Here is a 26,507-nt window from a genome sequence, read left to right as displayed (position 1 = left end):
GTGGAATATCATAATGAATTAAAATACGCCTGTCCATGTATTTTGGCATTGTCGTTCTCGAACTAGCTCGAGCTGTAAGTCTCTAGCATTACGAACTTGTATAGGTAATGTCTACAACCGGACTGTTGTTTCACGTGTTTTCCTTCAACAAGAACAGAATACATATATATTGCCTAACCTCTACACGCAGCTTAAATATATGTTATGTGAAAAACGTTAACAGTCAGTTTGCGTGCTCAGCCAGTCTACAGATAGACGTTGAAAATTTTGCAGGATTTTGAAAACACAGGAAAACATAAAGAGTAGGTAAATATTTCGCAAAAACAGACGCATTTAGACACTCTTTTCTAAACTCGGGGGTTAAATTAGAGTATGTTGTGTTGAGCACCTAGGGTTTCCTTAAGACGGAAGGAACATTGAGAGGACGGTATATGGACAATAAAGACGTGCAAATTAAAGGCGGACTTCCATCGAAAAGAGTTCTAGGCTTAAAACCGAGCATAGAGACTAACAATGTAGCGACCTTTCCGACTTTTCAAATCCCCGCTGGAGCAAAAATTGGAAGGGTTTTAAAGAGAGAAATGAAAATGAACAATAGAAATCCTTTTAAATTTTTTCCTCTCCGATTTTTGCTTTAATCTGAAGGAAATTCTCTATAGAGACACAGCATTGCGAGAGAAACCCCTCCTAACTCTCGCCCAATCAGCTTTCGTATCCCACTAGCCTTCCACTTAATAAAATCTTCCACCATGTAGACGCAAAAGAGAGGAGACTTCTTCAAGTTCGGCCCTTTTGCTGTGTCCCTATTGAGTATCTTCCCTTAGTTAGAACAACAATTCCAGCTTTTGCCCCAGCGTGGATTCAAAAATCGGCGCGGGCGCTCCATTGTTAGTCTCGATGCTCGGTTTTCAGATCGCTAGAACCCTTATTGCTGGAAGTCGAACTTTAAGATATGTCTTCAAACACGAGGACTTTTGGTATAACATTGAAGCCCGATCTATCGTGTTTGTTGTCCACATACTGCCCTATCAATGTTCAGTCTTAACCTTAGGAAATATCCATTTAAGACAACATACACAGAATGTGGAGGGTATCTACGAAGGCGTTCAACTTTGTGGTGCGAAACATGACTTTGACAGACGCGGGTCAAGTACTGGAAATTGCTAAAGAAAATGGGCTAACGTTTCCAGTCGATTGCCTAGCTACCTTTATGAAAATAGATCTGGAGGGTGCGATGGTGGCCTCAACACCACAAGGTATGAGTAAAAACGTTTAGTTAATCATTTATCTTCGCGAGAAAAAAATTCGTTTAGCTATCTTTTCCCACATAATCCGCACCCAGATACATTGAGTGAAAATGGCTGCACAATGATTCCTATTAGCTGTACCAGAAGGGGATAATAGAAGAAGGATGACACTCTGTATCCTCTTAATACTTTAGATATGTTACATGATTCTTCCCGGTCATCAAACTTCAGATGGGTAACTATCGCACCGTGGGGTTAAATTCTATAACTTTTTATTACTAAATCCTCAGCAATCAATTTACCAACAAACCTCGTCTTGACGTGGGACAAAAATTCACAAGTGCATTCGCCTTGACACAGGGCCGTCGAGAGAGTGGGCATTTCGGTTGTGAAAATAAAAATATAGAACTTAAAAAAATGTTTTCTTCAACTGAACTTAAAGGAACTGTAAAGTAGTCGGCGGACCGTTGAATTTGTTTTTAAAAAGGCACCCGACCCCTCCCCCACAATTATTGACGTTAACAGCTGATGTAAAACGCGTCAAAGAGGGATTATTTCGTGATTGTAAAGTGGTTCCTCACATCAGATTAATCCCTCTTGTGATTGGTTGTGAGCCGCCCTGCACCGGCGTTTACCCAGGCCCCACATCCGAGTCTGAAACCCCCGCTGGGTTTCTAGAACCATCGATCGTACCAGTAGCAAAGGAGCTGTGATTGGCCCAATTGCATCACCTGCCGGATAAGGCTCAATAACACAGAAATAGGAAAATGCATTAACACGGTTTTCTCCGGGGGGGGGGGTTGTGACGTCAATAACGACTTTTTCCAAATAAAAATTTAGCGGTCCGCTGACCGTTTTACAGACCCTTTAAACATTAGAAGGTCAAAAATAGAATGAAGAGTAGTAGTTTTATAACTTAAGAATTCTCTTCAATTTCTCTCAGTCCCTTATTCTCCCCTTTCCTCACTAATCATGAATCACTCAAAGTAAAATATAAACGGAGGTTTAAGTTTTGTTTCTCACAGGAATAACCGTACACTACGGGAAAACTTCAACATTTTTACAGTTGTTTCTTTGCTGAAAACAATCGGGCAGGAATAAATATTTCTAAATATATCATAAGCCAATAAGTCATATGCCAACATCTTTTTAACTTCATAGCTGATGGTTATGGGTTTAGCCAAAGTAGTTTAATATTTTAACAACACGACAAGCAGTGCGGGCAGTGTCTCGCAGTCGCTCATAAATGGGTTGCTTAATTGTTACTTGATAATTTGCGAGTTAAAATTAAAGAAGCCAAAAGAGTATCATATATGAACTTTTAAACTATCCGTACAAAAACAATAACTTGTAAAAATATGACAAGCTTCGCTTTGGACCTGCTACATGTAAAATGTTCTGAGATCCCATTCACTGCCAAGATTTAAATAAAAATTTTACAGTTCCCTTATATAATGCATATCTTCACTTGGCTATGATATTGGTAATATTGTTATTATTATCTATTTTTTCTGTGCTATAGCCAAGTGATAATATTTTTTATATAAAGTGTATAAAATTCAAAAATATTCATATGAAACTTGGTCGTACGTGGGATCTCAGAACTTTTACGGTGTAGCAGTTCCAAAGCAAAGCTTGGCATATTTTTGAACGTTAGTGTTTTGGTTAGGATCTCACTTCTTTTCATAGGTATAGTTTTTAAAGTGATTTTAAAGAAATTTCAGTATTTTTACATTTTTCCTTACTTTATATATTAAATGCTAAATAAATCCCAAATTTTAGGTTTCTACCTCTTTCTGGAAGTACCTTAGATTTTTCATGATCGGTCAGTGAGTGAAACAATGAAAATTTGACATAAGTTACTTTTTAAACTATATTAGGTACAAACTTGTTAGAGGTGGGCCCGATAAGTTCTATTAGTTATTGAAATTTCAGAATTTTACCTTTAACTAGAACGAAGATACCAGGGCTTAAAAGTGCCTAAGTTGCTACGAGAAAAGAGTGTTTGGAGTACTTTTGGCGAGTGCACGGAGTGCAGCTGTGCCGCCAGAGATTTTCCCTCCCAATGAGTTGGTGAACTTTTATAGGGGCCCGACTCATAACCATTCCCGGGGGCTGCAAAGTGTCTCGACGGCCCTGCCTTGGTAAATAGTTAAGCACTAATGGTGTAATGATGAGGAAACTATATATAGCGTATGTGATTCGGTTTCGTAACCTTCCTACCAGTGCTAATTCTGATGTTGTGAAGAGTCATGTTACAACTACCCCGCTTTGTGTTGGTACACTTCTCTGGAAGAGAATTATTATATACTTCTGGCTGAATAAATAATCAATTTAATATTCTTAGGTCGTATTTTGGGTTCATGTTTAACCATTTTGCATAAAGAAGATTTTTTATTTTCCGGACAACTGGCAGTACGAAAAGAATGCCAAGGTACAGGCGTTGGTACAAAGCTAATAAAAGCCGCTTTGCGTCATATGGATGGGCGCAATTGTGGTGCAAACGCGCCAGAATCGCTTTTGCAAATGTATGGAGATCGTGCAGGTTTCAAGCTACAACCGGGTATAACTTCACTAGAATGCGTTGGTACCGACGGCAAACGCATTATCCAATATTGCCAACAGAAACTCCTTAAGAACGACGCAGTTAAGATTGTACCCATTGACGCAAAATCAGTGGTCCAATATGACGCCGAGGTTCACGGATACAACAGAGAGTTGCTACTCACTTTAACCCTACAGGAACCTAGCTGTTTCGCATTATCAGCCGTGGATTATAAAGGAAACGTCAAAGGTTACGGTATGATCAGAAAAGATGTCGGAGGGATCGCCATATTGGGACCATTGTACGCCGATGACCAAGCAACGGCCGAGAACCTAACTCGACAATTAGTTGCAAATTACGAAGCAGTTCCCAACAATGGATTGGCAATAATGGCCTTGAAAAATAATCCTGGTTCGGTGACAATTATTGAGAAATTGGGTTTAAAAGTGGATGGCGTTTACGAACGCTTGTTTAATAAAAAAATTGAAACCATACCAGATGAGGCTAAAGTATATTCGCAATACAGTTTGGATTTTTGTAACTATTAAAATCTATAAAAATTATTAAGGTTAATATTAATCATAATAAAAGCTTTTTATTGGATCACTCCATAAGTATAGACTTGTCTTCGTAGAGGTCCGATTTAAATTACAATTAGTTAATATACATGATTATTCTAGGAGAGCGGTCGCTCTCTTAGATAAGACTTGATACCGCCTCTAATGCTAAAGGAGGGTTCTTTGATTGGCCGTATCTTTTTTCGTATTGTGTTTGCTGCTTTCAAAATTTTGCCAGTGAACTAACATTTGGGCCCTAATTTTGTGGTTAAAATTTCAAAGAGATCCAACTAATAGTTAATTCTATAATGAAAAAAGTTGTTAAGGGTGGTTTTAGAATCCATAAAATTAATCCGACATTTGGTGAAAGATACGATATTCTTCCAAAGAGATAACATTAGATTTTTTTGAAAAATGACCTTAATTGGGATAGTGTATAAAGAAAACTATTCATTCGATACGTTTGGGAACCATCTTAAATGAAAGATAACAGTCCATCGATGTGCCTTCGCTTAGTTTCATTAAGATAAATTAAGTTAAGGTATTGATTTTTATCATTATTAACACATACTTTGACTTACGTTGTTTTGGGTATTGGAATTACGGCGTTTTACCACTGTTAGAGACACGCATTTTAGCCCTAATTTTTTATATTGGACTTACGGCGTTTTTGTCGCGATTCACGCCGTTAGAGGGATATTAAGCAAGAAAAACATGGCGTTTGAGCTCTTGTAGGTGCTTTGCCCGGGTGCTTGTAGGTGCTTGTGGATACTTGTAGGTGCTTGTGGATACTTGTAGGTGCTTGTGGATACTTGTAGGTGCTTGTGGGTACTTGTAGGTGCTTGTGGGTACTTGTGGGTTCTTGTAGGTGCTTGTGGGTGCTTGTGGGTACTTGTAGGCGAGGGGTCGGACTTCGGCCAAAATCCCGTACACTTACCCTGAAATAACTTTGAAAATCCTAAAATCCCTTTGAAAATTCTAAAATCTCAAAATACAAGTCAAAATAGTAAAATCCAAATGAAAGTCCTAAAATCCAAGTTAAAATCCGAAAATCCAAGTTAAAATCCTAAAATCCAAGTTAAAATCCTAAAATCCAAATGAAAATTCTAAAATCCCTTTCAAAGTAAAAAAAACTTCAAAATCAAGAAATTTGTATTAAAATCTAAAATAGCTTCTTGCTAAAACTCAGAGGCGACGAAGTATGCGCGAACACAATGTTAGAAAAGGAAATCAAGCTCCTGGCAAGAATTTTACACGGATACGGTTCCGCCATTTTGAACCCACCCCATCCGCCTGTTGTTGATGGCTAACAGCGCAAGCTGGTAGGAGTTCACCTTACCAGGGATATTAGATTTTAATACCACTTATAACCCTGGCCTTATAAGTATCCTCCCCCATTATCCTTAATCTTCCATGATCTACAGATGCATAAAACGCTCGACACCAGCTTGAGAGCTCACTGAAAGCTATTACATTGGACTTATCTGTGTGTCTGTCACCGCGTTTGCAGTTCTCAAATCGGAGCAAAGGTATTCGCAATATCCGAACCGCATTTGCAGTTCACGGTGAGCAATATTAGCATGTACTCCAGTATCATCGTTAGGGTTAAAATGTACGTGCCGATCGGCTAGGGTTACGAGAAACGCCTAGCCTCTCAATGGCAGGGCTTCCACCAACTGATCAGTGATCACGTAACTGCGGCATTTTACTTCGCCGAGTGACGTTGACGTCACGGAGAGGCTTTACACTGGACGTACGATCTGGGGGTGTGTGTGAGTCTGTCACCGCGTCCGCATTTGGCAAATCGGAGCAAACGTGTTCACAGAAAGCAATTTTTGGCTTCTACTCCCATCGTTAGGATTAAGAAGTACGCGGCGATCGGCTAGGGTTACGAGAAACTTCTAGCCTCCCAATGGCACGGCTTCCACCAAAGGATAACGCAATTGCGGGTTTGCTTATCACTAAATTTCCAAAGTTGTTAAAGAGGCATACGCTTGAATTCAAAGATCAACAATAACTAAGTTTAAAATGACTTTTGGAATAAAGTTTTTTAAAAAGATTTAGCTAAAATTAAGGTAAATTAATGACGATTATTTAATTTTATTAAGAAAAATCTCGTAATTGCGTCTCGACTCGGAGAGGTTTATTTTTGTTTCCCAACTTGTGTTATCATTTAATATGAACCAATTGCCTTATAAATTTACAAAATCAGTGAAAAAGATGGTCGCTAGAAATCAAACGTTAAAAATAGCTATGTTTAAAAATATTTTAGGAATAAAGTTTCTTAAATCGACTTAACTAGAACTAAGGTAGATTTCTGACGATTACAATAATTAATATTAACTATACTTATTTAGTTATTTATTTAAGAAAAACCTCTTAATTTGGTAGTTAGCCCTCGTCTCACCTCGGAGAGGTTTATTTTGGTTTCGCAACTTGTTCTATTATTCTACAGATAACTCTCGGATAAGTTTCTACTTCTTAATTGTTTCAACATGTTACGATGAAAACTAGTAGATAGGCCGAGTGTTAAAAGTAATAAAAATCAATTTAATTTTAAGGGTTCTAAAACGGATTTGTTGTGACGGTCGGCTTATTTGTTAACATAACTAGCGCCACTCCCCTGATATGCATTAGATATGGTGTCAAAATATGATGAATAGGTGATCTACTTTTAACTTTAAATTTCGGTTTTTACACTACGCTTAAGTGGTAGTATAGTAAATTGAATGAAAAGAATATACTTGGGATTGAAATCCGACGATAATACACTGGCATAAAATTCAGCGCTCAGAACACTATAATAATAAGTTGAAAACTAAAATCAAAGTCAGATTCCGAAAATACCGTTCAAAATCCAAAAATAGTGGTCAAATTCCCAAAATACCGTTCAAAATCCAAAAATAGTGGTCAAATTCCCAAAATACCGTTCAAAATCCCAAAATCCAGGTCAAAATTCCAAATTCCCAATCAAAATCCTAAAATCCTGGTCAAAGTTCCAAATTCCCACTCAAAATCCTAAAATCCAGGTCAAAATTGCAAATTCCCACTCAAAATCCTAAAATCCAGATCAAAATTCTAAAATCCTAAAATCGAGGTCAAAATCCTAAAATTCAAGTCAAAATTCCAAAATAATTTTGAAAATCCCAAAATCTTGAAATCCCGTACACAAAATCGCTCCATGTCCGACCCCTCGCCTATTCCAGTGTTAAATAAATCATTAATATACATACAAAATTGAAAACCTTAATATGTTAATAATATTTTATCTAAATTTCTTTTTTAAATGAACACTCTAGTGACGCAACATTTGACATATATATTTATCGATTTCAAACCTAACCTCACTTGTCTTAATATTAGTTAAATCTATATTGTTATTGTTACACATTGAAGCTTAAATAAGATGTTTACGACAATTACATTTATCTACTCCTAGGTTTTAAACGCTAGTATCTGAATCGCAAGCTTTGCGTTCTACCATGGTACTGTGTAGATGCGATATTCCGAATCAAACTAATGCAACAAATCGGGTTTCTGATATTTGGGACGTTTCGTTAAAATGGAATTCTGCTCATTGAAGCATGCGATTTCTGTCCATAGGGAAAAAATTAATTGTTAATTATTCCAATTAGAAGAAATCTATGTATTTCGGGTTTAATCGATAGAAGAAATTTTATTTTATTTGAAATGAAAACTTTGTCAAGATTCGAATTTTTAGAAAACTTAAACTGGTCTAAATGCGGCATTTCGAAACAATAGCTCAGATTTTCATGTGTGATATCATATAGAATCTATTTTCATAAAAAGTTAGGTATGTCAAATACTTAGCCCGAACAAATACAAATGTTTTACCCCTTTAAAGAATGTTCCCTGTCTGTATTCTCATCACATCTCGACCAGTGGCGTAACGACGTTTGTTGGGCCCGCCCGCAGCCCGACAATAAGGGCCCCGTCTTGAGTGTCGAGCTTTCATAAAGTATGAAAGCGCCACGAAGTCTTCCCTTTCATGATTTAGGGTACAAGGGGAATAACTAACATCAAGGTCGTATCTCAGACCTTTTACCGTAGTCTTTAGTTCTGAAAAATGTGACGTTGAGATTTTTTTTATGTTTCTAACGGAGCTCGGGTGAATGAAGAGAAAACTATCTAAAATCTCGGCCAAGACCGAGTACGAGCTTTTGAAGCAGCGCTCCACAGCATTGGAGAGTGAAGTAAAATAGGCGGGGCTAATTTTAGTCTGAGTAAGTTCAAGCACGGAGGGTTGATCCGTGTGGACGATGTTTACGTTTTTTACTGCGAAGGCGTATCGTGTAGCGTGCTAACATTTTTTAAAGACTATATTTCTTTAAATATAATGGATAAATTAGAAAACTTAGCTAACGAGATTAGAGATAAAGCAAAATTCGAAATTTATATTATAAAAACCATCTAAGAAACAAAACCTATTGGACGAGTAGCTCATCACGTACGAAACAAACTCTAATCCAAAAATTGGACTCTCGTGCCTTTTAAGGAGAGGGACGACATTATTTTAAGGGGACCCAGCTTTCCGTGGCAAGCTTGAGTTGGGGCGGAGAAAATATATTTAGAGAGAAAAGGTTTGGCTGTTCAACCGCGGTTTACTCTACAGTAAATATGTTCGGCCTCGGCTTGGGATAATAAATTTTATGAACACTCGTGATGAGACGTTCGTCATCGAGAACCTAACACACTGAGATATCTCCTTGATGTTGATTATTCTCCTTGTGTTTATAGTAATTCTCCTTGTCGCCGCTCTCGACTAAGCTTTCTCACACATACATGGCTCACTCCTCTAAACTGCAATGCAGGGCCTAATCTCTTTTAGAGAGTTTTTAATACCAAAAAATAGGATTCTCATCGCAAAATTATAGCATTATTCGACCAGATTTATCAAATTATTGGATTATACAGGACTCATAAATGATTAGATTTAGAGTGCGGATAATTTTGTTTTATAGAGAACGTAAGACTCTTCATATGAGCGTTACATCGCACCTAGATCCAAACAAATACTGAAAGGCTCACACAGACATACATTTAGCCTTACTTGAAAAAGTGACTATTCTGAGAGAGCGGTAGCTCTCTTAGATAAGACTTCATACTGCCCTTAATGTATAAGGGTGGTTTTTTGATTGGATGTAACTTTTTTTGTATTAAGTTTACTGTTTTGAAAAAAATCCACAGAACTACAGTTCGGGCCCTAAATATGTGGTTAAAATTTCAAAAAGATCCATCCATTAGATTTTCTTATAAAAAATAAAGTTGCTAAGGGTGGTTTTCATTTCCATAAAATTCATCACACCTTTTTATGAAAAACAGGAATTTTTCCCATAGAAATAACATGGGAAATTTTTGAAAAAGAACCGTCCGGTTAATTCGATGTTAGAAAATCTATACGTTTGTTAGTTTTGGGAACGGTCTTAAATGAAAGGTAGAACATTTCTCATTCCGCTAAGCGATTTTCATGGAAAATAATTAAGTTTAAGTATTAATTTTGATAACATTTAGAACATAACTCGATTTGCGATTTTATATCATGGATACGCTAAATTACTAGAAAATATCAGCGCGACCAAAATTGGCGTATTTTAACGTTTAGTTGCCTCATAATAATTTGAGAGTTTCTTCATAATGCTTTTTGGATGAAATGGCCTATAGAGAGCGGGATAAGACGGCTTTAAAAATGCCGCGCAGCCGCCGTGACGTTGAAACGGCGATAGCTTAAGTCGGCGACGCCATCAAAGACTCGAGTCTAAATCGTCGCCTTAAATAGCGTTTATAAACTTTGTGAAGCTTTGGGATAGTAATTTGGTCTAATTTTAGTATTTTTAGTTGCTAAAACTTAATATTATTTAAATATTAAACGCTTAAGGTAAGAATTATCGTTAAATTTGAAAATTATTGTAAATTAATCTATTTCATTTCACTAAGCCTTGGTCAAAACAATTTCCGTAGCACCGTGCTAGGAGCCTAGGATATCCTCTGTTCCTAACTTCGAATTTATGCTATGATTTTATGCATTGTTTATTTCGTCAACATAGGTAACAGTAGCGCTAGTTAATTCAGGATACCGTTATCTAATTTGCTCAAATCAGGGTAGAAAAAACCATGTAGTCGTGTTCTTTAGTACACATCTGCTTTTATCCGTTACGGCTCCATTGTATTAATTAAAAAATGGCATTTCTACCCAAATAATTGAAATATTTAATCAGATTATGCTTTTTGAAAGACCACGCTTACTTCAGAACAACCAACGTAACATCTTTGTTTACATGGTAAACTATTAAACACAAGAAATAGCACTGCCTTTAACGGCGATTTTCCAATGAAATAAGTAATGACTGCACACCTTATAAGTAATGATTGCAGACCTTACTTTGTTAACTAATAGTCCTCATTTATTATAATTTTAGCTCAAAGTGCTTTAATTGACACGCTTTTAACAAGATTTATTAATTGTGATTGTATGAATGTAACGCTTGATGGATAAAGTTCAGTTTGGTACGACGCCACTTAACGCGAGCCAACCAACGAACAATGGTTTCTAACCAAATAGACTATTGTGAGTAAATAAAAAATAGTAAATAATTTCCTAGAATGCTGCTAGTATTTTTCTTTTATTTAAACAAAATACTTCCATCAGTTTGGTGGAGAAAATTCTGCGTTAGCGTTAACATAGTTTTCTGAACAACGAATAATGGGATGTTGAAATCAGTATTTAATGCCCAACATTTGTTATTAGGTAAAAATTTAATTATAAATAAATTATTTGCGTATCCAGTCACTGCCCATAACTCAGTTTAAAAAAAAACCAATGTTCCTAATGTTGTAAAATTATTGATTTGCAGAAAAACAGTTTATTTTGCCAAGGTTAGCGGAGCATCTAGTGCTGTCGGGTTAAATTAACCCTAACAGAAATTTTTTTTTTATTTGAGATGTGTGGAAATTTGTTATGTGGACAAAATTGTTAACGCTAATTTATAAATAAATTGACAATTTTTAATAGATATTATTAATATTAGACAACAGTAGCTAAATGACTCCATTCATTAATTCATTCATTCATGACATGATTCATTTATGTCAGTATACATGTTTGTTCATTATTTTCAGTATAAATGATTCATTTATGTCAGTGTAAATAATGCGTTTATGTCAGTGTCAATAATTTATTTATTGAATGTGTTGTTCACAAAGTCAACAATATGACGTATGTGTGATCATCGGAATTCAATACATTAGGCAATTTGCGGAAAGACAATAAAGGAGTAGAGTAATACGAGAACAAAAATGGATAATGTAATATAAAAAAAATAATAACAATAAAAACAATGTCAGTTAATTAGGAATTCCCTGCACATTAATGTAATTTTTTAAAGTAATCATTTAGGTTGAAGGGTGAAAGAAGTATAATGCTTACAATTTAATAATATACCCGCGAGTTTTTTACCTCGAGTGCACGGACCTCTAGGCCTTAGTCTCAAATGCGTGTTAATTTACCTACAGCCTACTACACCTATTTGAAACTAAAAGGCCTAGAGGTCCGTGCACTCGAGACAAAAAACCAGACTTAGAAATAAGGAAATTTTTTAAACTAGTCCTTGGGACCAGTGACCCCCCTAGTGGTCTCCGGAGTGGTCCCAGCCTTTGTTCTCCTATAGATTTGCAATTAATAAACTGGTCCCGAGGACCAGTTAACCCCCACTTTTTGAATTAAAAAACTAGTCCAAGCAATTAATAAACTGGTTTTGGACCAGTGGGCGTGTGCTATTTCTAAGTCTGCAAAAAACTCCCGGATATTTTAAATCCTGAAGATCAAACGTTTTTCGCCTCTTGACAGCACGTAATCTAGCTTTGCGAGTGCTGACAACCGATGCTGTAACAGAGTATATACAGATTAAGCTCTCGTTCGAGTCTCGAGATAGGGAGTTGCCGATCCTATAGGTGAAAACCAGATTGGGAAATAAGGATATTTTTTAAACTAGTCCTTTGGACCAGTGACCCCCTAGTGTCTGAGATCATTTACTGGTCTTCGGACTGGTCCCAGCCTTTGCTCTCCAATAGATTTGCAATTAATAAACTGGTCCCGAGGACCAGTAACCCCCACTTCTTGAATTAAAAAACTAGTCCAAGCAATTAATAAACTGGTTTTGGACCAGAGGAAGTGTGCTATTTCCCAGCCTGGTGAAAACCAACCGCGAAATACCAGCCAGCGTGGGAAATAAGGCGTTGGCACAGGGCAAGTGACCAGTTTAAAAATTGCGTGGATCAGTTTAAAAATTAAATCGCAGGGGGTCAGTGGTCCACAGGACCACTAAGAAAATTCAAAGGTTTCCACAGTCCAGACATTAGCTAATATATTGTAATTATCCACTTCTTCAATTTAGCAGACGACGCGCCCTGGTCAGTGGTCATGCAAATAGAGCTTTGCGATTTTAAGGACCTTGGGCTAGAGCGATCGCTGGCCCAATGTCCAGTTTAAAAAAATCCTTATTTCCCACCCTGATACCAGCAATCTTGTTTTCCCAGTTACGACGTCATAAAGGGCACTTAAATTCCTTTTTTGATTGGTTGTTTGGTAATAGGAGAATAGGGAGCTAACAGTTCTGACCCTGAAACGTCACACCCTTCTATCTCTTAGTGTAGTTTCATCCCCCCTAACGGTTGGAAACAGTATTCTACGCGCAAAAATGCCAACCAGAAGGGGGCTGCGTGACGTCAGACTATCTCTTCCCCCTTGCCAGCTGTTAGCTCCAGACTTAGAAATAAGGATAATTTTTAAACTAGTCCTTGGGACCAGTGACCCCCCTAGTGTCCTAAATAATAAACTGGTCTCCGGAGTGGTCCCAGCCTTTGTTCTCCTATAGATTTGCAATTAATAAACTGGTCCCGAGGACCAGTTAACCCCCACTTTTTGAATTAAAAAACTAGTCCAAGCAATTAATAAACTGGTTTTGGACCAGTGGACGTGTGCTATTTCTAAGTCTGGTTAGCTCCCTATTTAGGGAACTCTCGACCTGTCTTTGAAGTAAGGATAATTTTTAAACTAGTCCTTGGGACCAGTGTCTCCCCTAGTGTCCTAAATAATAAATTGGTCCCCCCACTTTTTGATCAGGCTTTTTATTTTATAACGCTGTTTAAGGAATTTCGCTAAGCCTCGGTCAAAATAGCGTTATGATAATCATGTTGATGTTGTTATACGATAGGCAACATCAACTTCACTTATTTGGGATAAAAGCCAGTCATTAAGATTACTGTAGGTAGGTTAAAATAAATTATAAACAAATTAATTATTAATCTTACTGGTAGATGAATCAATTACTACATTGTTTTCTGTGACAGCTACGACACATTAATATAAGCTGTAAAGGTTACACCTCCGCTGCCGAAACTTTGGCGATAAATTTTCAAGGGAAATTATGACAAACAGAACTGTATAGATTATTTCATTTAATAACATTTTACATTTGCATTATTTACATTAAAATTCTTCATTCAAGGTAAAAATTATTGCGGTTTATTGAGTTCCCAGTTAGTTTTATACTCAGTGCCACCACACGGAATAAAATCAAGTAAATAAATTTTTATTTTAAATGCAATTTTAAGTTTTTAACGGTAGTAAAAAGCACATTATAGCTTGGAAATTACGCATGACGTTCATGATGGATTTCCTATAAGCTTAACGATAAAAACAAATATAACATTTCTACTCAAATTTTGGTGTTGAATATCAAAGATATTGTAGTTTTCTAATTAATCATTAGAAACACATTATATTTAAGAACATGTTTTATTAAATATTACAATGATTAACTAATGTTGAATTAATATATAAAATTGGAGTAAATCATTATAAAACTGCACACCATTCCCCCCCCCCCGCGTATGAATTAAGAAATTGGAATAATAGACCAAATTTAAATGATTAATAGAAAACGGATTTAGTAATTTTTCTAATTTTAATACAATGTAAGTTTTTTACAACAATGTAATTTTAATAATTTAAAAAAAAATGTAATTTTTATAATTTTAAAACAATGTAATTTTAATAATTTTAAAACAATGGAATTTTAATGATTTTTACAAAATAAAATTAAAAAAAAAACCGGTGAATAATGATCCTATATAAAACAAGAAGAAAAATTATAGTCTAAGAAGAATTTTATTGGAACACAGGAAATTAAATTAACCATATAATACTGGTAGAAAAGCCGGTAACTAATTATAAGGCTAGTTTGAAGTTTAAATTTTCGCGCGTATTAGCAACAGGTCCCTTCATTGTCACCCACAACGTCCTGGCTAATCCATAACTATGAGACTTTACTCATAATAGTACATTTTAGCCCTAACCAAAGTTTTGCCTATTCTGGAGAAATATGCTCAGAGTTTTAGGGCTTAAGAAGCTATATTTCGTCATTCATTATATTTGTACCTAAATTTTTTAATATGTTATATGATATTCATGTCTAACACATTAAAAACTGTTAACATTTTTTCCAGTGCCCCAGTTTAATATAATTCTTTACATTATTTCTAAGAACTTTAATTATTTATTTTACTTACAAAAAAAAAAATTAAACTGACTGTTTGGCGACAGCCTCCTGGGCGACAGCCTCCTCCTCCATTTGGATGACGACATCCTGGGGGGCGTTCTTTGACGCCCCCTCTCCTTTCTCCTTGCCCTCCTCCTTTTTTTCTTTTCCAATAATATAAATAGGCTATTAACTATCTTTATTGAATTTAGACTATCTGTTTGTTTACTAAGTCATTCATTTGGTCTAACAATTATTAAACACAAGGAGGATTCATACCATTTACACCTGAAGGCCAGGAGGCGCCTGGAGGAAAAAATGTAAAAGGGGTTTTTGTCTTCCAGGTAGCCTGCCCTCCTGGCGTAAATGGTATGAATCCCCCATATGTGAAAACTAAATATAGTTTAGGAACTAGAATTTGGATAAAAAAAGGCCCAGTGTTTACAATCATGGAGGAAAAAGGGGAGGAGTCGAAATCAGGGCTTATATTGCTGGAGAACCGTGATGCCTATAACTACAGGGGGGTGTTAAGAAAGGGGGTCGAAACCGGGTCTTTTTTGAGACGGCGTCACCGTTGTCATGACGACGGTGTTATACACATAATTTGGCGCCCTCTCTCCAAAAAAATGTTCTACACGCGTCCGATATTTTTGAAATTATATTTCCACGTTAGGGCACGTTTTGCTGTGATAGGGAAATCATATTTCACCCGTTCTTCATTCTCGCGTACGTACGTAATAACGGTAAACATTCAATTGAATTATAAATTATAATGGCAATGACCGCCCAAATATCGCGAACCCTATATGAAGTTAAACATTAATTAGCATTCACAGTTTAAGGAAAATCATATTAAAAAATACCTTAACTTCTTGGATCGGGTCAGGGAATTGTTCCGTTGGGCCGTTACCACCTATAAAATGTTTACCACAGACTACGGGAGGGCGCTACCAGCGTTATATTTGAGCTTTTACGTCATGACCAGCCGAAAAGACCCGGTTTGTTTCCCCTTTTTTGTCAGCCCCCCCACTCACGTAGGCATCGCGGTTAGCCGTTAAAATGTTTTTACAATTCCACTCCCTAACGCCTTTCTCTATGTTACAATTAACTAGTCATGAGAGATAGTGTTGTGCTGCCAGTCTTGCAACCACGGAGTTGTATCATTTCTTAAAATACATGCTGGTAGCATCAAGAGCAGGGTGGGAAATAAGGATTTTTTTGAAACTGGACATGGGGCCAGCGACCCCCCTGGCCTGGAATAAATAAACTGGTCCATGACCACTGACCAGGACGCGTCGTCTGCTAAAATAACTAAGTGGATAATTCAAGCAGTTGAGATAATGTCTGGACTCTGGTTACCCTCGAATTTTATTAGTGGTCAAGTGGACCACTGACCCCCTCCGATTTAATTTCTAAACTGGTCCAGGCAATTTTTAAACTGGTCATTTGCCCTATGCCACCGCCTTATTTCCCACGCTGATCAAGAGTGAATTGATCTTATTGATTAATTGGCTCTAACTTGTTATAATATTTAAATGACACATATAGGGCAAATAATTAACTATATGTCTCGGACGACAGCTTATTCTGTATTATACTCTGTTACAGCAACGGTTATCAGCACGCTCAAAACTAGGTCTCTATGTAACGTAGCTTTGTACGTAATGTTAAGAGACGAAAAATTTCAGTAACTTCACGTTTAAAATATGCGCGAGACGCGAGTTCCTTACTTCCAGTGCACGCCGTCGCCTGCACGGACCTTTAGGCCTTGGTTTCAAATACGTGTGAAATTGCCTAAGGCCTAGAGGTCCATGCACTCGAGCTAAAAAAATTCGCGGATATTTTAAATCCTGAAGATTCTTATTTTCCTCGTCTCTTGTCAACGCGTAAAAAGCTACGTTACATATTGAGACTTAGCTTTTCGCGTTCTGACAACCGTTGTTGTAACAGAGTATATACAGAATAAGCTGTCGTTCGAGATAGGGGGTTGCCTATCCTATAGCGTGAAAACAAATTCCCTCACGCGCATTCTTTATTCATGGTCAAACTAACAGCTTCTAAAAAAAGGATCCCTACCTTTGAGGGCAGGGCAATTTCTAATTATATGCCCTGCTTCTTTGCAGAAATAGCATATGCGCGGACGCCCCCCACGTTTACCGCGATCGCCTCGACCGCCGCGACCGCCTCGACCACCACGACCGCCGTCATTATTTGTAACATAAACGTTACCGGTTATATGCCAACTGTCCATTTTATAAGCCTTGGCCGGTTAACAAGGAATTAAAAAAAATCACAATTAACGTTAGAAAGTGCTTACTATCTATTTTCAAACTAATTCATATAAATAAACCTTCAAGTTGTTAAATATATGACTTAGCTTAAAAACAAATAAAAGAAAATTAATTCTTAAATAAATTTTGGCATAGAACTCACTTTCGTTCCTTAAAATTTGAAAGTTGAGACACTGACTATAGCCCACTCGATCACGCACTCCTCCGTCGTGGAGCGCGTGATCGAGTGGGCTATGCACTGACAGTGTAAAATAAAAGAGGAATAATAATAATGATTAAAAATTTAAATATTTGTGTGAATGCCGAGCTCCATAAAGGAGCCGCCCTGTGTTTTTAAAACTATTATGGGACATTTTAAAATTTTATTGCACAATGTCCAGTATCCTGTGCTTATTTCCGGCCCAGCCTATAAATGTTCTTGTGCTTATTTTCGGTCCTGTACACAACTTTGACTTTTTAACTAAGCCTTTTTTATGTCGCCACGTTTTCGGGCGCCTTCCGGTGTTTTGGACTTTTGGTACGTATTCTCCAACACATTTTCCTCTGACTTACAATTAATTTCATTTCTAATTAATCTTTTAAGGGTTAATAACTGCTTTTATTAGTTACATTACGTCTGTATTAAATTATTTACATTTTTTCTCTTTTTTAATTTTTATTCTTTTTTCCCTTCACGTTAAGCCTAATACTTTTGTATTACATTTCACTGTATGTTGTTTTTATTTAAGAGTGTATATAATTGTACTTCTTTGTGGTTCCAAAGTGTTCTTTGTGCAACGCTTTATTGGATAGCTTTGTGGTTCCAAAGCGTTCTTTGTGCAACGCTATATTGGATTTCTTTGTGGTTCCAAAGCGTTCTTTGTGCAACGCTACATTGGATTTCTTTGTGGTTCCAATGCGTTCTTTGTGCAACGCTTTATTGTATTTCTTTGTGGTTCCAAAGCGTTCTTTGTGCAACGCTATATTGGATTTCTTTGTGGTTCCAAAGCGTTCTTTGTGCAACGCTTTATTGTATTTCTTTCCGGATCAAAGGTGTTCTTTGTGCAACGCTATATTGGATTTCTTTCAAAGGTGTTCTTTGTGCAATACCTAATTTGGGTTCTTTGCAAACACAAGTTGAAAATTACTGTGTGGAATTAAGATCTGTTTCAAAAATACAGAACTGTGTTATATTTCTTTACGAATATTCGAAATGGTTTCTCGAGAAGAACAAAAGAAAATATATATGCGCTTAGTAATGCAAAAGAAAAGAGCGGAAGCCAAGTTAAAATCGCAAGTTCAGAGTAAATCATTGAAACATGGTAAAACTAACAAACTTAAGGGTAAACAGTACTATCTTAAAAACAAGGCGTTGTTTAAGAGAAATAGTGCAAAAAACTATGTGAAGCGTAAATCTCTACTTGAGACAGGGAAAAAACCTAAGAGAACTATGCCGCCAGGTGGAGACGCTAATTTGCGCTCAAAAAATAGAAAACCAAATAAACGGGTTAAATTTGTTTTTGCGAAAAGACTCCTTAATGCGGGGATTTTCAAGACGAAAAACAAGAAATTTATAGCCGAAAGTTACAAACGGTTTCTAGTCACACGTTTAACTGAAAAGCTGGCAGTATTGAAGTCTTTTGACGGTGAGACTAGTAAAAGATGCACCAAATTTGTCTCTTACAAGCTAAAATGCCAATTGTTAGCTGGTAAAATATTGCATTTGAAAAGGCAAATGTATTCGGCATACCACGCCCAACTATCAGGGATGGTTAGCGAATTTAAGGATTTTGTCAGAAAAATCAAAGAAATTGGGTCAGTCACTTGTGACAATTTGACGGAAGTTGTGGGTGGGAAAAGGCTTCACAGTAGCCTAAAAGAAGCCTATTTTCATGAAATTACCTATTATGCAATTGGAAATAATGGCAGAATACTGAAAAATGATGAAGAGTCACGCTATACCAAAATTTTTCAATTGAATTCTGATGGTAGTGTACGAAAGGTTCTGAGAGACCGTGCTTCCAATTCGACTAAAGAACTGTTTGTTGATGAAATGGGAAATTTCGTTGAAATAAGAAACAATGACAAAACTCATGTCATTGAACGAGTCTTACAAATTAATGAGTCGGGGGTTGTTACGAATCTTTTCAACGTTGTTGAGAATGAGGAGAAGAATCCCAAAGCAAATTTAGTGATCAACGAAGATGGGTTCATTGAAATCCAACCCAAAACAGTTTATTGGGAATGCAGTCATATTTGTAAAGTTAGAAATCAAGCAATTTCAAAAGTACTAGCTTTCGTAAACACAGTTGCGACTGCCAATGAAAAATCTTTGACTAAAATTTTTGAGTCAGATTTGGACCTTTGCGAATTAAGAAAACAGTTTTGCGCAAAATCAAACGTGTCTATACCACCAGATGGGGACGAAATAGTCGTGAAAATAGTTCCGTTTCTAGGACACACTGCTTACTGCGCTGATAGCGAAGAGTGCCAAAGTCATTTGCGTTCTTTCGCTGAACTCGCTCCTCATTATTCGGGAATTAGAACTATTCTGAATAATATTTATCGCGTCAAAGCGTTGCTCAACGCTTTAACTAAAATTTCAACTGAAATTGAACATGGTGATTACGAGTCTCTGACAAAAGTCATGGCGGAATTGAGAAAAATCCTTGTCACACGTGGAAAAAATTTGAATAAGGAACAAAACGATGCTCCTACAGGAAGCGTTAACGCTCCTCGGCCGAGTCTCGATGAAAGTGAAATCTTGAGTCTTTACGAGAATCAATTCGCTCGGGCAATGCTACATACCAACGAATTTCACGATACACCCTGCGACTGCTGTTTAAGATTACTGAAAAAATCTGATTTAAGAGCGGTAGAAAAACTGGTAAACAGTGCCGTTTTTTATAACGAGGCCTATTTGATTTTAAGGGCTGGTTGGATAATGAATAATTCCGACACGAGAGAAGCAGACATGCTTCTATGTCGTTACTGCGCCACGGATTTGGGAAAGGGTAAAGTTCCCATTAGATGTTTTCTGAACAACTTGGCCGTTGACAATCCTCCGCCAGATGTCACCTCTTTAAATATGTTTGAGAAAGTTTTAATTCAGCTTGTGAAGCCGTTCCACACTGTGGTGCGGTTAGGCACCAAAACCAATTCCAACATGCAGTTTGGTACGGTTAAAGCTTTAAAGGGAAGAGTAATTTATCTTCCAATACCCGTGGAGAAAAATTTGAAGATGATTCCTAAGACGTTGCCCACAAATCACGAACTGCATATCTTGGTAAATGGCGTTCCCACTGCGGACAAAAAAGTTTGGCAGCAGGTTGTTTGCCTCGAAAAAGTGTTGAAAGCATTCAGTGTGCTAAAAAAAATTAATCCATTTTACAAAGACATTGATATTTCGGCAATGAATCTGGATTATATTTGTGGGACGCAAAATGTTGATGGCGGAGAAAATTCATTGACTCCCGATGAATTACTGAGCGTGACAGATCCACTAGCGCTGATCAACGATGGCTGTGATGCGGTGCCACGTGCTCCCGCTGCGCTTCCAATGGAAGCGGTGAATAGCGGGCACGACATGCAAGCTGGCCAAAACGCTTCAAATATGGGCGTGCAGGGTGAAAATCACTTGAACCTTGCAGCAGACGACGCCTACGCAATTTTAACGCAGCCCGATGCTTTGTTGCGAAAACTTTCCGAATACGAAGCCAATGATCTGTACGATCACTACTCTATTCATCCGGTGAACGTCCAACCACCGAAGGATTTATTGGGTACTTACCAAATGAAGCGCGTCGAAGCCGAGCCGGTTAGCACTTGGGACAAAAAACTGGAATACATGAGCTTCGTTCATTTGTTCCCTCAGGGTCGCTTTGGCAAGCACGATGGTAGACCATTTGGAAAAATAACGGAAACCGAGTATCGTTTATCCCGTCTTTTGAACAAAAGTCCAATTTTTAGACGAGATTACGCCTATTTGTTTCATTCTTATCAAGAATGCGAAATGAAAGCGATTTCTAACAGTTTGAACTACGTTCTTCGTGTTAAAAAACCCATGCCAATTGGAGTTGAAAATTTGCTCAGTCGGGTTGAATCTGGCGATAAAGAACTTGAGAGTACACTGTTAAAAATAAAGGTATTTTGAAGGTACTATAAAATACCTCCGCGACCTTTTTAGTACCCATGAACGTATTTTATTAGTTGTCTCACAGTGCGGGTATTAAATGATTTCGAAAAAGGTATTTTGGAAATATAAGGTATATAATGAAACCTTTTAGAGTTTCTGCGCTTCTGCTGGTATGTTATCGTACCCTGGAAGTAGAAAAGGACTTAACAGACTCCTTTAGAGGGAGTTTTTAGTTCCGGCGTGCTGATTATAATTAACACTACGAAAGTAAAATACATGATATAATACTTCAAGCCCAAATTCTCTAACACTAACTGTTTACTTCACCAGTAGCACTAGTAATGACAGCGTAGAAGAAATCTCTGTTGGAATATTATTAATAACCATAAAGAATAGGTTCGGTAGGGTAGAATAGGGTAGTGGTTTTCTACCCGAGATTTCAATTTCAATCTCAAGTTTCCTAGCTAGTGGTTTTTCTTGAATATATAATTACATACAATTAACATTAATTATTTTCTTTGACAGCTATGTACACTAGCATACGTTACATCATTTAAAGGCAATACAATTATGATATAAGGCTTACATAGTTAATATAAAGGTTTGAATCCGAGCTTACGCCTTCAGTCGCCATTCAGAAAATATCCATGTATATGAGACCCTGAATTACCTTTACACTATAACAGTATCACACCTTCCTTAACAAGGGGAAGCTAAATATAGTATCGGGAAATGTAGAGTGGTTAATCCCTTGCTTACTATGCGAACTCTCACGACCCCGCAAGCCTATGGCGCAGACACTTAAAGGCGAGATGGAAGGCAAAATTTTACCCTCATCCCGTAAGCCCACAACACAGACACTAAAAGTTGAGATGGAAGGAAAATATTACTCTCGTGTCTTTCAGTCTCATTTGCATCGAAGTGGTGTATTGCTTACCATGTCTGAAAATGATTCAAGCCCGCGGTAATAAAGGAAAGTTTACCAGTTTCAAATGTGGCGCAAATATTTTTGATGGCGCGAAAGTATAATTTAGACCTGTTTGTGGGTTTTATTTGACACCTAATTCGGTAGCACAAAATACCTTTAGAAGTATATTATCGAACTTTTTTGAGTGTTAACAGGTACCCTTTTCGGTAATAAGGAGTACCTTTCACAATTTGAAAGTTTTATTCCGACCTTTGTTGAGGTTTAAATGATACCCATTACGGGATCACAAAATACCTTGTAGTCCTCAAAAGTACCTTCTTCAAGAGGTATTTCATAGTACCCTTACACAACGGTATTTTGTAGTACCTATATAGGTACGTCTGGGGATGCATTGAAAAATACCTTTAAAGGTACTAGACAGTACGGTTATTTTTTACAGTGTAATTTAGCTACTTTCTTGGGCCATATTCGAGGTACTAAGGACTACTGGTATAAAGTCCTTAGATCCGTTCTAGCGATGATTCGAGAATTTGGCCCTCCAACCTGGCTCTTGACTTTTAATCCGGCCGAATATGATGACGTGGAACTGCACGATCACTTGAGAAAAGTGAATTCAGACGTTCCAGGAGTAGAGTCGATGACGGTGGCTGAATTGTTGAATTTTGATCCACTTAGCGTCAATTTGCACTTTCACAACCAAGTGCGGTCGCTGTTAAACAACTTTGTCTTGTGTAAGCAAAATCCAGTTCTTGGCATGATAGAACATCATTTTTGGCGGGTTGAATACCAATCTCGAGGTTTACCTCACTACCACATGCTTTTGTGGGCCAAGGACGCTCCAAAGATTGGAACTTCTTCGGCCGAGACTATTTTGGATTACGTGCAAAAACACGTCACGTGTTCGATGCCAAGCGCATCAGTGAGTCCGGAGCTGCACCGGCTGGTAAAAAAATTTCAAACTCACAAATGCACCTCCAGTTGTTATAAGAAGGTGAAAAATTCTAAAAAGGGATCAAAAGTGTGTCGTTACGGTTTCCCTCGAAACGTAACAAACGTTGCCACCATGAATTCCGTCAGATCAGTTACTCGTCATCGTAAGATGAAAAAGGTGCAGAAACGACTGTACGACTTGCCGAGAAAACAGCACGAAGAGTTAATAAATGATTATAATCCCACGCTTCTTTTGGCTTCCAAAGCCAATATGGATTTGCAATTTGTCGCTGACAAATCGGAAATTGTGGCAAACTATGTCACTGCGTACGTCACAAAGGGAGACCGAGCTGACATGGACCAAACTTTTGCCGAGTTAGGGAATGAAAGTTTGTCCAAAAAATTATTTGCCTATAGATTGAAATCTTTGACGTGAAAGCAAATAGGAATTTATGAAGCTCTTGATATGATGCTGGGCCAAGATCTTTACAACAAGTCCGACAGCACTAAATTTATAAACACTAACTTGAAAGAAAACCGATCGAGAATTTTGAAAGGTTACAAGGAACTCGCTCGTTTGAGGGAAACTGACCCCGAAAGCAAGGACACTTGCCAAAAAGGGTTCGTCGACGACAAGTATCCGAATCGTCCCGACAGCTTGGAAAATCTTAGTTTTCGGGAATTTGGTCAGTTTTACGATTACGCGAAGCACTCTGAAGGTGTCGAGAAAAATGCGAATGTAATCGAGTTGAAAAACAATCTGGGTTTCATGAGAAAGAGAATTAAGCCCTACATAGTGGAGCACTACATTCACGACCCGATAGAGGAGAAAGAAAAGTATTGTCACGCTCTACTGATCCTCTTCAAACCGTGGCGTGACGAAACTGAACTATTAGGCGAGTTTGAAACTTACGCGGATGCTTTCGAAAACTCGCTTTCGGTGTTAAAAGATATGAGAGAATATCACGAGAAACTCTCGGTTTCCAAAGAAGTTGAAAAGAAACGCGAGGCTTCTAAAAAGGCGAAAGAGCCAGAAACCGTAATTTCGGAAGCAGAAAGTGACGACGATGAAAATGCGTTGCAAGGGAAGGAAATTGTTATTGAAGTTGAGAATGCGATGGCTGATGTAGAAGCTGCCATGGAAATGAATTTCGAGACTGATGTTGACAATGTGGCGTTACTAAACTCGGATCAAAGGCGAATATATGATCACATCATGGATCACTTCTCCCAAGAGGGGGAAAAATCTGGAAACAAGTGCCTTTTTGTGTCGGGACCTGGTGGCACTGGCAAATCGTTTCTTATCGACACTCTCGCCAACGCCGTAAGGCGACGCTTTCAAAATCCTGCTAGCGTGGCAATTGCCGCGCCAACGGGTTTGGCAGCGTTGAATGTTAATGGCGTAACGTTACACAGATTACTAATGTTGCCGGTAGATCATGGGCGTATTGCCGAATACCATTCCCTAAGTTCTGACAATATGAGCATTATGAAAGAAACTTTGGGAAATTTAAAACTGTTAATTATTGATGAAATTTCCATGGTCTCGTCGGTGTTACTGACTCATGTTCACTTGAGGCTCAACGAATTTTGGGAAATGAACCAACCATTTGGTGGTGTGGTCTCTATCCTTGTTTTGGGAGACTTTTTCCAATTGCCTCCAGTTCAAGGGAATCCCGCGATCATCAAAATCACTTCCGAAGAAGCCAGACTTAGATTCAATTGCATCGGAGGAAGTGATCTTTGGAAGTTTTTTAAATACAATGAACTAACGCAAAATGTTAGACAAGCCAACGACCAAAGTTACAGCGACATTTTAAGCAGAGTTAGAATTGGAAATATTTCCGAAGCTGATGTTGCAACCTTAAAAAGTAGATTGGTTGCTGACGGACAACACATCGAGGTGGCTATGGACCTTTTCATAAAGCTGTCCAATGAAGGGTTTCACCCAATTTGTTTGATGCCTAAATTAGCCATGTGCGAAAAATTCAACTGTGAAATGCTGCGAAAAAACGGCGAGAAAGTTGAAGTCATTCCTTGCCAGGATAGACTCGCTGACTACGGCAAAAAAATGAATAAAAACATTCTCAGGAGACTGCAAAGGCTAGAAAACGAACCGTCCAAAACGGGTGGTTTGGAGAGCAAATTATTTCTGTGCGTTGGCTGCCACATAATGGTCAGAAGGAATATCAGTTTTGAAGAAGGCGTTGTAAATGGTACGATGGGTTTCATAACTGGATTTAAGAAGGACGAACAAGGAAACGTTATTGGTATTTTTCTCAGAGTAGATCGCGAACCGAATAACGACGACTCTAACACTGACTTTTTAGTTGAGAAAATTTGCGTCAAATTTTTGCTCATGGCAAACATTTACGTTAAGCGCTCGCAGTTTCCCGTCATCCTGGCGTACGCTATAACGATACACAAAAGCCAAGGAATGAGTTTAAAATGCGCCATTATGGATTTGGGTCCAAATTTATTTGGAACGGGCATGGCGTACGTCGCTTTATCGAGAGTGACGACCTTAGCCGGACTCCATCTATTACAGTTCGATCCGACTAAAATTAAGGCGGATGGACGAGCCATAATGGAGTATAACAGGCTTCGCAAAAAATATAGGCCAGATCTGCCTGTTTTGGAAATAACGGAGTCGAAAGAAAGGCGCGGTGGGAAAAGAAGTGCGCCTACACTATCTAAAAGCCTTTTAGAAGGCGAGGAAGAGAGATGTGAAGAAACACCGAAGAAGAAAAGGAAAGCCCAACAGAGTTTGGATAGTTTTCCCTTGAAGGGTTTAGCTAACGATGATCAAGTAACGTGCTATTCTAATAGCGTTTTGCAACTGCTTTTATTAGTGCCGGAATTAAGAGAATTGGTTAAGTCTTACAATGGATCGTTCGTTGAAAAACCAGTTTTACGGTGCCTTCATAACACGATAAACGACATCGAGAGTTCTCAAGGAAGTTTCAGTCGTAAAGGGTTGGAACTGAGAATGGCTGTTGGAAATCATTTTACGCAAAACGATCAACAAGACGCCAGTGAATTTTTGATGGTGCTCTTGACGACACTAAGCCAAGAAATGGAAGCCGATTACTCTAAGGCTCTAAAAGATCTTTTTTGGTCAAAGTCGCGAAACGTTACCAAATGCCCCGAATGTCAAGTTGAACAAAATTCGGAGAGTGTTGTTGAAAGCAACATTTTCAATCTTCCACTAGAAAACCGAGATAAAATTGATTGGAAATCTCTAGAAAAAAGGATGGGATTAACAGAGGTGCCATGCGTATTTTGTAACAACCCGAAAATACAAGAGCGTAATGTATTGATATCCAGCGGGAAGTACGT

General features: G+C 37.8%; 2 protein-coding genes and 2 long non-coding RNA genes across 15 annotated transcripts; 3 read left to right on the top strand and 1 right to left on the bottom strand.

Annotated features, from left to right (window-relative positions):
• Positions 1–1,399: 1,399 nt before the first annotated feature.
• Positions 1,400–4,340, top strand: LOC149708759 (uncharacterized). Its single transcript, XM_089863859.1, has 2 exons — positions 1,400–3,522; positions 3,595–4,340. The coding sequence occupies exon 2, from the start codon at positions 3,726–3,728 to the stop codon at positions 4,338–4,340; it is 615 nt and encodes a 204-aa protein (XP_089719985.1). The 5' UTR covers positions 1,400–3,522; positions 3,595–3,725.
• Positions 4,341–9,381: 5,041 nt separating this feature from the next.
• On the top strand, positions 9,382–14,494 carry LOC149708758 (uncharacterized). Of its 10 annotated transcripts, none has more exons than XR_016381183.1 (7): positions 9,382–9,804; positions 9,882–10,707; positions 10,787–10,935; positions 11,017–11,115; positions 11,222–13,633; positions 13,716–13,807; positions 13,874–14,494. It is a non-coding gene; the product is annotated as an uncharacterized LOC149708758 (long non-coding RNA). The 10 variants fall into 10 exon arrangements; XR_016381191.1 differs by having other exon boundaries at positions 9,382–10,245; positions 10,329–10,707; XR_016381184.1 differs by having other exon boundaries at positions 9,382–10,245; positions 10,305–10,707.
• Positions 14,495–14,557: 63 nt separating this feature from the next.
• LOC149708757 (uncharacterized) lies at positions 14,558–17,250 on the bottom strand. 3 transcript variants are annotated; one of them, XR_016381180.1, is made up of 3 exons: positions 15,769–17,250; positions 15,640–15,707; positions 14,558–15,069 (listed from the first exon to the last, which is right to left on the bottom strand). It is a non-coding gene; the product is annotated as an uncharacterized LOC149708757 (long non-coding RNA). The 3 variants fall into 3 exon arrangements; XR_016381181.1 differs by lacking the exon at positions 15,640–15,707; XR_016381179.1 differs by lacking the exon at positions 15,640–15,707 and having other exon boundaries at positions 16,982–17,250.
• Positions 17,251–23,507: 6,257 nt separating this feature from the next.
• LOC149708756 (uncharacterized) lies at positions 23,508–26,243 on the top strand. The gene is made up of 2 exons (XM_089864283.1): positions 23,508–25,977; positions 26,078–26,243. Exons 1-2 carry the CDS (start codon positions 23,635–23,637, stop codon positions 26,102–26,104), a joined length of 2,370 nt encoding a protein of 789 aa, XP_089720409.1. The 5' UTR covers positions 23,508–23,634; the 3' UTR covers positions 26,105–26,243.
• Positions 26,244–26,507: the final 264 nt, after the last annotated feature.

This window comes from Phalangium opilio, unplaced genomic scaffold (genome assembly GCF_054372755.1).
Source record: "Phalangium opilio isolate 3A_F unplaced genomic scaffold, DU_Popi_V2 ptg000013l_1, whole genome shotgun sequence".
Lineage (NCBI taxonomy): Eukaryota > Metazoa > Arthropoda > Arachnida > Opiliones > Phalangiidae > Phalangium > Phalangium opilio.
The sequence above is the reverse complement of the archived record's forward strand: the minus strand, read 5'-3'. Positions and strand labels throughout refer to the sequence as shown.